The 18316-nt window shown below is 41.2% G+C and overlaps 1 protein-coding gene and 1 long non-coding RNA gene across 2 annotated transcripts; one reads left to right on the top strand and one right to left on the bottom strand.

Annotated features, from left to right (window-relative positions):
• Positions 1-2834: 2834 nt before the first annotated feature.
• Positions 2835-3273, bottom strand: LOC140592099 (uncharacterized). The gene is made up of 2 exons (XR_011992362.1): positions 3202-3273; positions 2835-3062 (listed from the first exon to the last, which is right to left on the bottom strand). It is a non-coding gene; the product is annotated as an uncharacterized lncRNA (long non-coding RNA).
• On the top strand, positions 3055-9060 carry LOC111841801 (NXPE family member 2-like). The gene is made up of 3 exons (XM_072714345.1): positions 3055-3302; positions 3599-3817; positions 4154-9060. Exons 1-3 carry the CDS (start codon positions 3083-3085, stop codon positions 4729-4731), a joined length of 1017 nt encoding a protein of 338 aa, XP_072570446.1. The 5' UTR covers positions 3055-3082; the 3' UTR covers positions 4732-9060.
• The last annotated feature ends 9256 nt before the right edge of the window (positions 9061-18316 follow it).

Raw genomic sequence — 18316 nt, 5'->3', positions numbered from 1 at the left:
TACTTTGCTCTTTCTGTCGGTGCGTTTTTGGAACTCCCCAGGCGTCACCTCTCTAAAGTCTCGAGCTTGCGCTGCATCTTCCGCAGTTATTCAGGCAATAAAATCTTTGTCTTTTATAAAAAAGACAAAATGTGTAAATTATATAATTGTTTAATTGGCATCTTTATTTCAAACGACCTGACCGACCGCGACCCGAATATTATTTAAAAATATATTTTTTTTGTGATTGGATAAATTTTTGCATCACTGGTGCGCTGAGACGTTGGATTTTCTAACCAGATCCCGGATCGTGGGCTCTTAGTGGTGGTTGCAGCTCGGACAAATAATAAATGACTCTTCAAACTCAAAACATTCTTAAATATTAAAGTTTTTTTTCAGGAGCGACTGAAGAGAGATATAAAACGATAAAGTGATTAAAATCCTGTATAAATGGGCCCCACTGTTCTAGAATTTCCCAAACTTTTCCAGTAACATCTTCAATCGCGTATAAACTATACTGCTGTCACACCCCGATCGTGCTGATCCTCCTGTGCCACGCCCCCCCGTTAAGCTCATGTCGATTCCCTGTGTTTAACAGCTGTTTCTCATTGTCTGTATTAGTACGGTGTATTTAAGTCCACGTCAGAGTTTGTTTCCATAGTTCTGTCATTGCAGTGTCGTATTGTTGTAGTTTCGTGTAGTGCCGTGTTTTCTCCTGTTATGCCCTTGCGTTTTCCTATTAAACCCTTTTGTTTAACCCCCGTTCCTGCATGCTTCCCTGGTTCGTGTTCCGCGATCTGTGACAACTGCCCCCTATTGAACAAGAAATTTTGTCGCAGAAGGCTGTACTGTCCACTGAGCACCTCTACGCCCCCCTCTGTACATTTTATGTCTATCTGCAGCTGACAGAAAGCATCTCTGCCTAACAAATTCACTGGGGTGTGCTCTGATATTAGTACGGGCGTATTTACATTTTTCCCATATGTTGTGGTTTTTCCTTCTCCGCCAAATGAGAAGTCAGAAGCCACTGGTGTAGATCCAAATTTATTGCAACATTGAACTTACAACCAAGGCCGGACACTTAAAGTGTGTCCGATACTGTTTTACACCAGTTTTTATACATTTTCTCGCCACTTAAGCATCTTCATTCCCTCAAGCATTCACCATCGTTTTCTCCCTTAATCTACACCCCTATATGATGTTTGTCAATCATCTCTTTTACTGTTTGGTGCCTCGGCTGAACATAACGGTGGCGTGACCATCTCTACTGTTTTTTAAATGCCCAGCCGTGAACTTTTGGTGAACTCAGGCGAATCCCTTCCTTCAATAGCAAACCTTGGCAGCTTCTGCTTGTTGCAGCTTGTCTGGCTAGGTGGTTAATAAGATATTTGTCCTTCTACATAGTGATAAGCTGCAGCACTAATAAATTACATATTCATACACTAAAGGCTAACAAAATGGCTAACAGATACGGAAACTTCTAAGCCAACACAAGGTGCTCATTCATACTTGTTTTTCGTCACATTGTGCACAGCAGTAATTGGTCTGCATTCTCTAAAGATTACAAGGTCAGTCTCTACCTAGTTTACATCAGCTTCTTAAAACAGTCCTAATGATTACATTCTCTATGCGTTATGAAGTGCTAAATAATATTCCATAAAAACACATTTCTTTCACTTCTCAATGCACCACTTTAGTTCTCTATTCTGAACTTTTTACTCTATAATTAGACAATTTCCTTAAAACTGTTTACTGCAGTAGCCTTACTTCTTGAATCAAGACAATAACTTGACTTTAAAAATGAGTACTTTATGCCAAAGCATATTAGTTCCTCTTACCTATATGAAAGCCTGTTTTCTAAATGCAAGCTCATATTATATGTTTAGCAGATTAAATGTATCATCATAATTCAGCCATTACATCATCATATATTTTAAGTTGACAGTGCATGATTATGATATGCATAATGTTTGATTTTTCTTCCACAAGCACTGATCACCTAATTCTAAACATTGTAAAGAAGAGCACCATCATTGCTTACTACCCTTGTGAAACTGTGAAAAAATTATATTTATTAATGTTCAGTCAACCATTCCACCTCACGGGTATTAGGGCTGCTGGACTCGCGCAAAAAAGCTCATGAAATTCTTCGCTCCCTGTTACGCGCTGCTGTTTCTCTAGCTCTGCCCACGGTCAGGTCCACTCAGCTCGGCCCCTGCCCCGCCTCCCCGTCCGGACCCCGCCCACGACTTCCCGCAAGACCGGCCGTCACTTCCGTCCGGCGAAAAGGTTGGTTATTGGTTTACGATTATTCGCTTTGCCCTTTCCTGTACTTCTGCCTTGGTTTGTTTGCTTTTTGGTTTCGATCTCCTGCCCGGTTTTTGGTTTACGTCTTCGCGCGCCCCTCGGATTCTGACGCTTTGCTCTGTGTATGTTCTGTGTGTGTGTGTGTTAGGTGCGTAGGGAGTGGTTGCCATAACCCTAGACTGTGGTTCGTAACAGTCCCCTTGGTGAGCAATGCGAAGTGAAAAGATACACTGTGAGATCACTGCAAGATATCATGTGAGAGGCTGCTGTAAACACACATCCTCCAAAGCAGCACTGCACATATATTTCACACATTTATGAGTTACTTGACTTTTTGCATGTCATCTGTGGCTTTTGCAAAACTCCCAAAAAAATCCCATTTAATTTCTTATACCGATACTCTGATGTATATAGAAATTGCAGTGACGAAAGTCATGATGCAGAGGGGTAAACTGTACAAATACAATATTAATGCCCTATCCACACTCTTATCCTGTACTGTGATAGAATATAAATTGGCAATGAAAGGTCGCAACATGAAAGGGATAGACAATCGATTTTGTATTATTTTTGCAACTGTAGAGAAACTTAACAAGCAGCTTCATCTCCCACCTACAATCAAGCATCGCAAGTGTTCCACATCCGGAGATGACTGTAGAGGATGTGATGCTCTCCCTCAAGTGGGATCTCCCTCCAACATCTGTCTGGGAGTCTGTCCAGAACACCTCCAGTCCTGCTTGGAGTACGGTCAGTCTGGAGCATCTCCAAGCCCAGTACTGTATGGGAGACACCTTAGATGTGCGTGTGGACATGCGGGACCACAGTGGGAGGCCCAAGACTCATGGAGGAGACTTCATATTGGCCCGGATTCACTCCCCCAAACTACAGGCCTCCACCACAGGAGCCGTCACTGACCTCCGCAACGGCTCCTACCGTGTCCACTTCACCCTGCTCTGGCCTGTGGAGGTGCAAGTCTCTGTGCTCCTCATGCACCTTTTTCCTTAATGAAAATTATGGTAATTTGATAGTATAAACACTTATATTTGGCTGAAATCTGCTAGCCTCAGAGATTAAAGGGCAGTTCACCCCAAATCTGAAAAAATATATGTTTTAGCGGGGATATAGTGCTATGTATTCATCTAGCTTGTTCTGCTGTGAGTTGCCTAGTTTTGGGGTAAACTTCCCCTTTAAGAAATTGGTGTTGCAAGTTGGTTTTGTACACTTTGACAAAAAGTCATAGTTTCAAGAGTTGAAAATTTAAATTGACATCCTGAAATATGCGGTGTTATCTGTATTCTCTCTCTGTCTATAGTTACCCCCATCAGCACAGGTAGGGATTGTGCTCAGAGAATCAGTCCCAACATCCCGAGTGGTTATTACTGGAGAAACCAGTGGTCTTCCTTCTGCTGTCAAACTGGCAGCTTCTTCACTTCGGAGTCCATCAACAGCTGTCTGAAGGGAAAGACACTCTACTTTATGGGAGACTCTACTATGCGTCAGTGGATAGAGTTTATGAACAGCTTACAAAATGGTCAGTTCTCACAACCATTAAATATTGCAATGATTTTTCCTACTTTTTTACTTTTATTAATAAATTCCACATCTTCCTTCTTCACTGATGTACATGGTACATTAGTACATGTTTTTATCCCTGCTTCTTAATGCTCTATAGTCCTTATGCCTGTTATAGCCTGTGTACACATTGCAAGTCTGCTAGGCAGATTAACACATGATTCTAGTGCATGGAAACTTTACTGTCAGTTAAGAAAAACAACTAAATGTTTGACGTGCATACTGGTAAATCACAGTTATTGATGTTTTTCTTCATTGTTGCTCTTAGAAATGTTTGTTAACCTTCAATTACCAGATAAAAGCAAAGACTACCGTGGCTTTTCCCTCTTGAAGATTCTTAACATTAAGAGCAACTACACCGTCTACTGGAGAAATCACGGTCATCCCAGGATTACAGTTAGTAAAATTAAACTCATCGAGGCTCCCTACATTTCCCGGGATTTGGATGCTATCGGAGCAGAGGGAGAGGACACAGTGGTGGTGATCGGAGTGGGGCAGCACTTCCGGGCCTACCCCCTGGAGCTCTTTGTCCGCAGGTTGCTGAGCCTGCGGGGGGCCATCCAGAGGCTGCAGGCCCGCAGTCCCGGGACCCGCATCTTCATCAAGCTGGAGAACACCAGGGAGCTCTCCTCAGAACCAGAACGCTTCAGCGACTGGCACGGACACCTGCAGAACCTGGCTCAGAGGAAGGTGTTCGGGGACCTGGAGGTGGGGTTTGTGGATGCCTGGGAGATGACAGTGGCTGCCAACACCTTTGCCATCCACCCCAACCCAACATTCATTGCCAGTGAGGTGGCGGAGTTTCTGTCCCGTCTCTGTCCTACTCCACAGGATACCAGTGCTAGATCAGTGTCATGTAATAAATTTTCTTAATCTTTGTAGACAAATTTTGTGTCTTACTTTGGATACTGAGTCTGTGCTGCAGTGATAAAGGCAAGGGGTGGTTATTTTGATGAAAGTCATACTTAAGCACTTGCATTCATTAAATTGCACTTACAATGCACAGTAAATTGTTACATTACACTTCAAAACCAATCGGTTATATTTCTATGAAGTATTTCTCATAATTTTTTGTTTGAAAAAGCAGTGCATCGTTGATTTTTTTCTGACTTATACTGTATATTCAGGTCTTTTTGTTCATTAGTCAAATGACACACTTCTCCTTTTATAATACACTACCATAAGGTGGACTGGCAAAGGGAAATGAGTGAAAAGGGGAAAATTCAAGCAAACTCCAAGGGGTAAAATAGAACAAAAGCAAGTTGGGCACATTTGCCCAGGGCTGGCCTGCTGTATAGACAACACCGACTATCACCTAGGGCACTATTTGATTACGGGGCACAAAGGGGTGAGTGAAAAAATCTGAAGAAATACCCGCTTCCATAATATTACAGGTATTTAAACTAGTTTTCATATTTCAATACTTTTCTTTTGAAATAGATGCAAGCTGGCTAGTTACCAGCTAGACACTCAGTGCTACTGAAATGGAATGAAACAGGATGTGTTATTCCTACCTCAAGTCACCTTGTGTGAAGACTAAACAAATCTGTGGCATATCATTAACCATTAGGTTAAACAGCTCTCTGAATAAGAACCTTTGGGAGGTACTGACCTTGCTCCCAGTTAAACTGTCACAGCTCTGTGCTTTACTTTGACTGCCACTGGTTTCCAGAATGTTCTGTGTCTATTGATGCTGCTTGTTGACTGTGATTTGGATGTGGTAAATGTATCAGTCTGGATTGACAGTTCTCAAATTGTGATTTGCAGCTGTTGCTCCAGAGTACAATTCATTTAACCTGGTTGCCTACACTTGGATGTCAGACCTCTTTAATTATAGACTGGTGTGTGGGTACTCTATAGCAGAGATTAAAAGAAGAGCATTTATTACCAAAGGGTCAGCAAGACTGGCAACAACAGATCAGAAACACAAACAGAAGAATGTTCATAGATGTGTAGCTCTGACTGATGTGTAGCTCTCACAGATGTGTAGCTCACAATTATTTCTTAAGAGGTGTTACATGCATACACCTAAACGTATAAGCATTAAGTTATTGTTTACTGCTGTGTATCAGCAAAGCATTATTTGGACACTAATTCACCAGAATGCTCACAGCTAATCTCCCCTCTGGGCTGCATACTGTCTCCCCTCCCATATTCACTGTACAGTAATGACACATTGTGTTTAAATGTGGTGATGACAACTAATGGTAGGGCTGATCTCATTTGACAATGAATCAGCCAACAGAAATCAGTTTTTTTTTTTCTGATTGAGTTGTGGTACTTTTTCCACAACTGAATGCCTAAAACTAAAGAGTTGGTGTTCAACTTCTGGAAAGATGGGAATGCTCTTCTGCTTCTGACCATCACAAATTACAGGCAGCAAACTCTCCCCCCTTTCTGAAATCTACGAGACCCACTCTTTATAACTCTCCCTTCAGGGAAAAGACCATTAAAACAAACTCTCATTTTCTCAATAGCACTCACTGCAGAACTATCAGATCTTTAAATGGCTCCCAAAATCTACAACAGCACTTTACAACTTAATTATAATTGAATTTGTATTCCAAAGAACTTTATTATTGGGGAACCTAATCTCCCACATAACACTTCTCCTGGTCAGCTGACAAACGGACAGACGCAAGCAGACCTGTCTTATGCCACAGAGAGGTAATCAAGCACAACAATCTCTCCCAGTTTTCCTTCTCTCTCAAACTCCTTTATCCACTCAGAAAACTGAGCAGTGCAATGCAATCTTTCAGGCTGTTCTTGTCCTTCTGGGATACAGTCTCTCAGGACTGTGTCATCCACGCCCTTCTCCCTCTTCCAGCTTGGTTCCCCTGCACAGCCTGAAGCTGAGAGCAGTTCCTGGAGAAATGATTAGGATCTCCACAGTTCCAGCATTTCCTGTCTCCTCCCTGTCCTCCAAGTGCACCACCCCATCCTCTTCCTCTGCCTTGGGGTCACAAACTGGGGTCACAAACTTGACCAATGCTTTGAGGAGCAATTCATGTTCAGGCAGTGGCAGTGAAGGAGGGGACACTTTAGGCAGCTTTATTAGCTTTTGGCAGAGAAGCAGCAGCAGTTGGATCGCCCCCCCTTTCCTCTCCGTTAACCTTATCTCTCAGCCACCCCCTCCTAGCCCTCACCAAGGCCACAGACTTCCACTGTTAATAATAATAATCTGGCTTATATATTCCCTTAACACAACAAGCAGTTTGTTCCTTTGTCTTGTGATTTGTATTTGGTTTTGGTTTCATGCCTTGTGCCCCTGCTTGTGTTTTTAATTGTCTGTTATTCCCCTAGTGTAGATTCTGTTTTCTTAGTTTCTTTGCTGGTTTGAGTTCCCTGAGTTTAATTATTAGTTTCAGCTGTTGCCTGTTTTTGTGCCTGCCCTTGTGTGTTTACCCGATTGCTCGTTGCCCTGCACCCTCCCGGATTGGTTAATTGTTACCCGGTTTAGTGTTTGTATTTAAGTTCCTGATCCTGTTCCGTTCTTCCTGGAATCGATTGTTTGATGTTTGTTGCTGATATTGAATGTTCTGTTATTTTGTCTCCTGCCTGCCCCCTTGTGGTCTGTTTTTTTTTTTTTTTTTTTTTTTTTGTAGAGTTCCTAGTGTTCAGCTTGTTAATAAAGCTCTGTTTTCCCTGCAAACCGCAAGTGGGTCATCCACCCCCTTCCTATCTGCCTGCATCATGCCTTGGCCACGCACCAAACCCGCCCGGATCCCGGAATGCAGACCATTACTGTACATGTTTGTTTCTTTTAATCATGGTCTGTTCCCTCTCTGTCTATGGAGGTAAAACACATTTAATTATATGAATTTATATAGGCTCATTATTTTTCAGTGACAGTTATAACTATGTGTTTTAGCCTGTTGCTAAATTAAGGCTTCCAGTGATTCATTCAAGAACAGCCTAACTGCACTGCCTGCCACCTAACTTTGTATATGACTCTGACTTAGCAGGTGAGGCTAACATATCAGGTTTGTTTTGGGAAGTGAGTAACGAATGCCATGTACTCCCTATACCTGATATCAGTGTCGTGAATAAAGAGGGATAAGCCCTCTTTATTTGCTCTCATCCCCACATGACACGTTAATGGTATAAAAGCACTAAATAAGTGGTTTCAGTGTGTGAATGGGGCGTAAGAGAGTGATGAGAGAAAATAAATGGCTATCCTGTTTACCTATTTTGTTTTTCTTTTCCTTGGAAAATACATAATTAAGGCCATTTTATTAGACCTTTATAAGAGTGTCTGCCAAATGACAATGTAAGCATAGCTGTTTGTGCCATTAACCAGTTGAATTCTGTAATGTGTGCATGGGGGTGAGAACTGGGCTTCATGGGTGAGTCACCAAGGCATTGGATTAGATAACTGATTGGTTGGATTGAAGTTTTTTTTGCCGTGGTAGCAAAGATTTTGGTGTGGTGGGCTGCCAAAATGGTGGAATGGCTTTAAGTAGGAACACACTTTTATTTTTAGTCCGTAAATGGGCTTAACAGACAGCAAGCACCAACTCGCCCACACTCCCAACACACTGTGCCCATCTTGCTGACCATTCCGACTGCTCCAGCGACACACAATCCACATGACCCCGACTGACTCTGCCTCTCGATTCCCTGTCCCCGACCACCCCGACTCCAGCCCCACTCTGCCTCATTACTTTGATTCCGATTCCGCTCACTCCCTTCCTGCTTGTTTGTCTAGTGTTGGAAATACATACTTTTGAGTGCACTCTGTGAATTGCGAGATTCTGCTTGTCACAATATCAAATATTGAAACTGGGCAATTTTGTTTTATGACAAATATATGCTCATTTGAATTATCATAGCACTTGGCAAATCAAGGCATCAGAGTGGCAGAGAAGGAACAAGGTGAGATGATTTCACACAGAGCTGCTTTTTAATGTAGCCCTGCACAGCAAACAACAACTACACTCTGACATCATGCAAACAACAACTACACTCTGACATCATGCCTGCCCTGCATTGTTCTCTGGTGAGTCAGTAACTGTGATGTATGAATTAGGGTTCTGTGCTTGGTTTCCCCAGTCCTGCTCCCTAGTTGTTTAACTGTGGTTTCTATAGTAGTTGATCTGTGGTTTTTCCTGGTTTTTGTTTTCACTCCTTGTGGTCCTGTTATATTGAGCTTTTTTCCCAGAGTTCCTTGGTAAATTCAATAAACCCTTGTTTGTCTCTGAGCTGCAAGTGGGTCGCCACTTTTTTCCCGCCTGCACCATGCCCTGCGCCAATAACAGAATGGTACTTAACATCAAACACAATTCCAAAATCCCTCAACACATGAATACAGCCATTATCACAGTACAAATAAAACCTAACAAAGACCCAACCCTTTGCTCCAGTTACTGTCCTATATCATTTATCAACACAGATCTCAAAATTATTAGTAAAGCACTTGCCACCCGACTTGAAACAGTAAACCCATCATTAATACATCCAGATCAAACCGGATTCATCAAAGGTAGACACACATCAAATAATATGCACAGATTACTTAATTTAATCCATGTCTCAAAAGAAAACAATTTGGAAACAATAATTGTATTCCTAGATGCAGAAAAGGCATTTAATAGAGTAAATTGGACATTACTACATGAAAGACTTTAAATTTAAATTTGGTATCAGAGAATCATTTATTCATTGGATAAGAATATTATACAGTTCACCATTGGCCACAGTGGTTACTAATGGACTGACATCACAGAGGTTCACACTGCACAGGAGAACCAGGCAGGGATGTTCACTCTCCCCATCACTTTTTACCCTGTTCGTCGAAAGGCTTGCCGCTGCAATATGCCAAAACAATACTATCAAAGGAATCCAAATCCTCAGCACCAACCAAAAGATCAACCTCTACACAGATGATGTGCTCCTCTATCTGCAAGAACCAGCAGAATCTCTTCAAGAAGTCATCAAGCTTATTACCTCATTCTCTGAAGTCTCTGAATATTCCATAAACTGGACAAAATCCACAATACTACCCATACATTGTGAGTACTGGAAGGCTGCAGCTCAAAACATGTCCCCATTCCCACTGGCAACATCAAGTACCTTGGCATAAACATCTCTGCCAGCCTCTCAGTTATTCCACCTGAACTTCATCCCATTATTAAAAAAATGAAGATGATTTAAACCAAAGGATATACTTACCTCTCTCATTACTCTGAATAGCAACTGTAAAAATGATCATATTACCAAATGTCAATTACTTTTTTACAGTGATCCCAACTCAGCCTACCACAAAATGGTTTAACTCACTAAATTCCATAATAGCTAAATTATATCGGAAAAATAAAACACCCAGATTGAACTGGCAACATCACAGAAACACAAAACGCAAGGTGGACTAGAAGCCCCAAATTTTCAAAATGATTACCTAGCAAATCAACTACAATACATCAACAACTGGATTCACCCAAAGCTATAGAACAATTTATAGATAGATATATAACAATCGGAGTAATTTCAACAACCTTAACAGCCTGTTGGAAAATCAACAAAGTCTTCAAATTTGCAATGAAACCTTGTAGATACACCTAAATTTGGCACAATCTGGACTTTCCACTCAAGAAAACTCCACTTTTCTTCAGTTCCCGAGAAAAAAGGGTATCACACACTTCCACCACCTTTTCGAGAATTACACATTTATTACCTTTCAACAATTAGTTATTAGTCCAAAACTATGATATTGGGAAAGAACAATACCTCCAAAACCTCCAATTGAAGTCTGTTCTTAAATCTAAAATCAAGGTATTAAACAACAATTTACTGCCATTTCCACTGGTAGAAGAAATCAAAAAAATAACTGACACAAAGTTCTCTCAAAATTATAGAAACTAATATCCACCCAATCGGAGCCGGGGAAAATTACCTATCATCTACAACAAGCACCCGAATATGCAAGAACACCTTCACTATATCTAAAAACACTAACCTGCAACTAATTCAATATAAGATAATTCACAGAGCACAAGGAACGGACACATGTTCTCAGTGAGCACTATGCACCCCAGATACCTACTTTCACTCTCTCTGGTTCTCCCCACCAGTTCAAAGTTTCTGGAAAGAAATCACTAACAGGATCTCCTATATATTGAGCTGCAGAATCCCACAACCTCCATCTATCAGTCAACTTGGAGATCTCTCAAGCATAACCTCACCAATCGAAGATGCAGTACCCAAACTGGTTGCCTAATCTATCGCCAAGAAAACTATCCTGTTAGACTGCAAAACCAGACACACAGTAAATGTCACACAATGGCCTTACTCAAACTTACTGAAAGACTGTATATCCATGGAAATTATTACCTTACAGCACCAAACCCCATCCTTCAAAACGTTTGGGGCTCATTCACCAATGCACTGGACCTGCCTGTAAAGTGAGCCTACTGAATGACACACATAAATACATTAACACACACGCACAGATAGTCATATTGGCACCAAAATTCCTCAGTGCAATCTTACCCCAAGTGCCGCATGTTATAACACTGACAACTTCATAGAAAATCCCTAAGTATCCCAGTGAGTGTCCGGCTTTGCTTAGTAATGTCCTGTCTTGTCTGTCTACATCAACCTGCAGGATTTTACAGTGTCGTGTTTTGTCTGTCTTACCTGCCATGTATTAGGGGTTGGCTGATGTGGAGCGGCTTCACTTAATATATTGATCTGTTCTTCAGCTAATTAAAAATAAAGTTGTCTTCCGAAGAGGGGGTGGTGGTTGGTTATTAAAAACAAAAAAAGGAGTGAAAAAGCAATAAAAAACAAAGTAGACCATTCTTTAGCTTATGGGATTTATTTTTTCCAAATAAAGTTCCAAAATAATTTGATATTATTCACATTGGCATTACTCAAGAGACAGGGAATATGAAGGATAAACTAACTGGGAAAGACTTTCAGCTTTAGATAAAAGTATTCTACCTTGAAGAGACAAATCACACTGAACGTTTCGTGACATTTTTATCTGAGTTCCGACTTAGAGAGAAATAATCGAAAGCACCATAAGGCAAGGGCATAATTTCCAGGGGGGTTAGGGGGGTCATGACCCCCCCAATAATCAGATCCAGTCAATATAACCCCCCCAATAATCATGTTTCCCCTGTAATGGGTGGAGACCTCGACCCCCCCCAATGTTCCAGCCAAAGTTACGCCCTTGCCATAAGGTACCCCCAATCGACATATTGAACACACTGTGATGATGACAATTTGTACATGATAGTCTAATACATAGATATTTTTGCGTATATGTTATTTTTGCAGGCTACAATACTGTTTTGACTGACCTGCTACCCGCCCGTGTGTAATGAATTACCCACCCGCATACCCACCCGTAAAATTCCAGAACATTAAAATCCGCCCGTTTCAGCAACTATCGACCCAGTGCAGGACTTTGACTCTTAGATATATTACGTTGTAAGCTTCAGGCATTTGAAAATTGCTTAACTAAACTGATAGCCTTTGGTAATTGGTTTTTACCTTGAAGAAAATGAGCTGGGAGATTTTAATTTCTTTGTCAACAATACAAAATCCTTTAAAGTGGTTATCATCTATAGTGTAATCCAGTAACTCTTAAAAATAAAACAGGAGAGATTTGAAAGCCTTGTCTGACGACTCATGTTGTATTAAGTCTAAATGTATCTGAGTTAATAATTACTGAGCTGTTAATTCCTTTGTAAGACATTTCATCAATGGCCTTAAAACTATAGTTCCAAAACCATACAATTCTGAAGATCTGAAAAAGGAATCTGTGTTCAGTCATATCAAATGGCTTATAAAATTATAAAAAGGAATAACTGCTTCTGAGTGCACCGAATCAGGAAAATCTAACAAATCTAGGACAAGTCTGATATTGTTAGTAATATATCCTACCTTTCCTAAAGCCAGTTTGGGATTCTGAAACAATATTATGAAGCACTGATTTCAATCTACTGGCATAAACCCGAGCTAAAAGCATATAATCAATTGTGAAGAGAGTGATGGGTCACCAATTATCATTAATAGGTCCTTGTCTGGTTTAGGAAAAAAAAAACTGTTTCACTGTGGATTTCAGCTCTCACTGACTGATGCAATCCAAATACATACTGATCAAGGGTTTTTCAATAACATCCCAAAAGTGACCATAAATTCAACAGATAAGCTATCAATACCTTTCATAATGGCCTCTACTTTTTCACTGAGTGAATGGAATACTTGATCTCGAATAAAGTCATGTCAGAATCACAAATGGATTGGAAATCTCTTCCTGCTTGAGGAGTTTTATGTTTAGTTATATCTATAAAATTGTCTGAAGATGCTAGATTGTAATAATACACATACAGTTCACCACAAAATTATAAATCATTTTAGGATCTGTGTACTGGGCCCCATCAATATGTAGAGCACTGAGTAATTTTCTTTTCTTATTTTGCTTTTCTAGAGCAAAAAATGTAACTGGGTCTCTCACCGTCATCCATTTGGTTCTAGATCTTATGAAGGCACCTCTGGCCAAGTCTAAGTAAATATGATCCAATTGTAAGTGAAGTTCTTTCATTTCAGCTCTTCATCCAAATTACTTATATTCAGTTATTTTATTATTTTATCATTGTTAAATATTTTTTCAATACTGTTTTATGCTATCATTGAAATTTCGTTCCACTAATGCAGTGCCCGTCCCAAAGCGCTCACAGGCGGCTGGTCCTCGCGCAGCAGCCCCGCCCAGCTGCAGTCAGAGCAAGAGATGTTCACCCCTCCGCGTCCAGACTGTAAATGAACCGCGCATGCGCGAAGCCGCCGCTTGCTGCTGCTGCCCTGGCTTATGTCAAGTTACTCCGCCAGAGCGTCTCTTTGGGGTCACTTTGGCCGTCCCAATGCTGGATAAAGGAGGAGTGTTGGAATTGTGATATAAAAAAACAAGAATCGACGGAAGAAAATTCATTTGCAGTTCTAGACGTATTTAGGGTGTTTTTTAACAACCTTTTGTCTCTCCCACGACATTATTCCTCTCTCCTACAGCGTCCAATTGAATTACATGCGAATGAGGCGATGGCGTCATTTAGCAACTTCTAGCGAATTTTGGGACAGTCAACATGCTACTTTCCTTGCTGAGGATTCGGCAACAGCACCTTTATCCAGGAGGCGGATAATCTCCTGTTGTATAATGACATCCAAATTCTAGCCCTCGAAAATAAGACACCAGTATTTTTTATGTATTGTTTTTTGGGAAAAATACTGCGTTATATTTGCGCAAATACATATAAGAAAATCACAGGCATATCTTACTGCTGAGGGGTTAATCATACAATAATGAGGGTTAATTATACAATAATCCAACTACTAATAATCCAAATACTAATTTACTAATTTCTAATAACTCGGTGTCTAATATAATGCAGACACTAGAAATGGGAACTGATACTAGGCCTGCAGGATGGGGTGATCTCATTCCATGAGGTTGGGAGAAATCAGGAACTGATAGCAAGAGAACAGGTCAAGATGACCTCGTGCCAGAGAACAGGTCAAGATGAACTCGTGCCAGGAGAAGACAGGAACCCATCAGATAACCAATGCTTCTTCTAACTTTTGCATTACATAAAGGGGGGGGGGACATGTACTCACTGGCTAACTAGAGCAAATGTCGAAATATGTTGTAGTCACGTAGATGGAAAAGTACAGAAAAGGGGGGCCACACCCCAAAAGGCCTATAAAGACCCAGAGCCGACACCTAGGGTTCGAGCTTCTTCCTGTACATGCTGAATGTATGTCAGATGGTCGCTCCCTGATTGCAATCTGAAAAGATAATAAACTGGTGACTTGCAACTACTCCTCGACTGTGCTGTGAATCTCTTCTCATCAACGGACCCAGCGGAGTTCGACTCCAACAAAACAAATAAAAAGTTCACGTGTGCCTATTGAACCGTCGGGGTGGTTTCTATCTTATGTAGAATGATGGGGCATGTACAGGGGCGGATTAACGCACAGGCTAGATATGGCTTAAGCCTAGGGGCCCCACGTGTGCCAGCCTGCAAGGGGGCCCCCATTGGCGCGGAGCGGGGCTTGGTTGGGGGGCCCACAGACTACTGTAGCCTAGGGGCCTCTGTACACCTTAATCCGCCCCTGGGCATGTAGTACCAGCAAAGCAGGCGTTGTGGACAACAGGGCTTCACAGACCAAACGCGGCGCGCACTGCGCCTATGACTTGCGCGGCGCAAGGGCGGTTTCGCGCTGCGCCGAGCAAAGCGCAAGCGCAGCGCCAGAGCGGTACCGCGCGCCGTTCGGGGAGTTTGTGAGAGCACCGCGGTCAAACTTGAATTTTATTGAACTTTGATCACTGCGCGCTGTGACTCATTGTCGCGCGATCAATAGAAACAAGGCACCGAACCGGGCACATATATCGAAATGGAGGAGCAACTGATGTTTTTAGTGCTAGTGCTTTTTTCTTAGCATGCGACATAAACATCCGCATGACTGACCGCTGGTGCAACAACAAAATGACAGAAGAGTGTTTTGAAACCCACGCCCACGTTTCCCGCTGAAGCGCCGCAGCGAGCGCAGCGCATTGAACAGGCACCGCTGTTGTTTTGACTGGATGCGCAAACCTCGCGGCGTGCACAACGTTTGGTCTGTGAAGCCCTTAACTGCGCGTTAAACGCGCCGCAAACGCCGAGCAGCCAGTGTGTTCCGTCTTAAGAATCGCTCCCTAGCTTTCCCAGTGGTAGACATCCAATCACAGCTACTGTACAGGAAAGTACGCAATTATCTTGGATCATTTAATTTATCTTGGCTAATCGAATTCCCCTGTTACTTTGAAGAACCGGAATAGTCGAATAACCATATCGAGGATTAAAGAGTCCTCATATGATATGAGGTGCCGTTTGTAAACTGAGGATGTATAATATATAAATTTCGTGACACTTTTTTTACTCAGATATATAAATATAGAAAATTAAATGTAGTGTTCTTAAATGCTAAGATTTCGTTTAGAAATTTAAGACTAAAGTGACCTATATATTTAATGCAAATCTTAAATCTCTGATTGAAAATAAATATTTACTGTACTGCCACCTAGCAGTGAGATCTTACTTAAGTAGTTAGTGGAGATTGCTCCCACCTAGTGGGAATTTTGTATATCGCAGTTTGTTCCTTCTGTGTTTATGTCATAAGTTACAGTAGGGCAGAAACACAGTGTTTTTAGAGAGAGCAGACACATTTGTAGTAGTACAGTTGTGTCTGTCTTCATCCTCCTATCCAGCCAAACCTACCCAGGCATTGTCATTTTACCTTCTTTCAGGTCGACTCAATTTGCACAGTGTGGTAATTGAGAGATGTTTGCTGCCTGTCAATTATTATGGGCAATGAGGGGGACAGAACATTTCCTGTCAAATTAAATATTTGATGTTAATGTAAACCTAGGTGGAAAATGTAACTATATAGAGATTACTAAAATATTTAGTTTATATGTGTAACTATTCATTTTGAAATTGTAAAAAGACAAAACTGTTCATTTTCAATCAAAACTTGTCAATAAGTAAAATATTTCGTTAAAAGTCAAGACTGTAGCTTAAATGGTACATCTGTCATGCTGGGCGGGGAAGGCATGAGCCACAGGCAGCTCAGATTCAGGAGCAACCCCCTTACGGGACTTTATTTCAAAAGGAGAACAGGTTCAGGGGCACTGACAAGCAACAATGACTGATCTGGGGAATACAGGCCTGGGAAGCACTTAAATACTGTACATGACTAACAAAGGAATGACACGATGCAGGTGTGGACATGGGCGAAAATCCCGGGGGGGACGGAGGGGACATGTCCCCCCCTATCCGAGGGTTGTCCCCCCCAAACAAATTATAAAAAAAAAAAATCGCACTATCTATTGTGAAATATACACGTATACCTAAAATTATTCTGTAAGTAGAAAAAAAAACAAACGCAAAAAATGCATTTAGAAACAGTTGAGTTCCCCCTCCCCTTCCTCACAGTGGTTTGGCCAACTGCCTGCTTTCCCAGTTCATCTCACCTACTCTACACACACGAATCAGGTGTGTGGCTGCGGCTCAATTAATGTTGAACTCCAGTAAGTATAGGGTATTTTATTCACTTTAAATAAAGCGATTTTCTTTAATATAGTTGATGCAGACTCATTCATAAATTAGTTGCGGCAAAAATGCTGATTACCGATGTAATTTTCCATGAATCTGCTATATTAGCGATTAAAATATTACTTATCTAGTTAACGTTAGCTTGTTCACAATAGCTTGTTGCATAGTGCACTGCAGCTAACACGCCAAAGCCGTTTCCCATGCATTGTTTTATTTGTGACGACTTGGCATAATGTTAATTTAACATTAACGGCCACAATTAGCATATTGTTTAGCTGTGCATTTACTAAATGAGCACTGTGCTACGTCCGAACTGACCCCACTGTATTTTTTTTGTATAATCAATTTCTATTATGCATTTAAACAGTCATGTTTAAATTTTATTGTATGTTGATGGCTTGACTGTAAACAACATAACAAACAATGCAATAAATAGTTTTGAAGAGAAATCTGCTTTGTCATTGAACCTGAGACAAACTTTGAAAATAACCACAATGACGCAGTCTCCATGCTACAATAATAATAATAGAAGCTTTTCATTGTGGGGACATATCTTTAGAAGTACAATTTGACTGTATTATTTGTGTCCCCTTCAAAAATTTCTCATGAGAAATTTTATATTTATTGTCCCCCCCTACTGTTAAATGAAATTTACGCCCATGGGTGTGGACAAAGGTGAGGGAGAGGGGGGCAGGACAGGTTGTGACAATATCTTTAACTTCAAGCTACATGTTTAACTTAAATATAAATATTCCACTTACAGTTTTAGCATTTAATTTTTTATTGTAGCAATTACCATGAATTAAATATAACAAGGTATTTAACTGGAATTTAGATTTAACATAAGTATTTATGAACTTGCCTATTTAGGCAGCCCATCCGTACATAATCAATGCTTGGAGTTTGTCAGAATTTGTGGGGTTTCCTTTGTCCACCTGCCTCTTGAGGATTGACCACAAGTTCTAAATGGGATTAAGGTCTGGGGAGATTCCTGGCTATGGACCCAAAATGTTTTGTTCCCTGAGCCACTTAGTTATCACTTTTATCTTATGGTACGGTGCTCCATCATGCTGGACGCGGCATTGTTCCTCACCAAACTGATCTTGGATCATTAGGAGAAGTTGTTCTCAGAAGATGTTTAGGTATCATTCTTTATTCGTGGCTGTGTTTTTAGGCAAAGTGGTGAGTGAGCCCACTCCCCACACATGAATGGTCTCAGGATGCTTTACTGTCCGTCTGTCCCTGTTGTTTTTTTTTTTTGAAGAGAAGTGGCTTCTTTGCTGCCCTTCTTGACTCCAGGCCATCCTCCAAAAGTCTTCACCTCACTGCGTGCAGATGCACTCACACCTGCCTGCTGCCATTCC

The sequence above is a fragment of the Paramormyrops kingsleyae genome, chromosome 7 (genome assembly GCF_048594095.1).
Source record: "Paramormyrops kingsleyae isolate MSU_618 chromosome 7, PKINGS_0.4, whole genome shotgun sequence".
Lineage (NCBI taxonomy): Eukaryota > Metazoa > Chordata > Actinopteri > Osteoglossiformes > Mormyridae > Paramormyrops > Paramormyrops kingsleyae.
Note: the sequence above shows the minus strand (reverse complement) of the source record. Positions and strands in the feature narration are given on the sequence as shown.

Coding starts and splice junctions, on each gene's coding strand:
- LOC111841801 (XM_072714345.1), top strand. CDS start 3,083: ATGTGCGTGTGGACATGCGGGACCACAGTGGGAGGCCCAAGACTCATG. Junction 3,303..3,598: donor TTTCCTTAATGAAAATTATG/GTAATTTGATAG, acceptor CTCTGTCTATAG/TTACCCCCATCAGCACAGGT. Junction 3,818..4,153: donor TATGAACAGCTTACAAAATG/GTCAGTTCTCAC, acceptor TTCAATTACCAG/ATAAAAGCAAAGACTACCGT.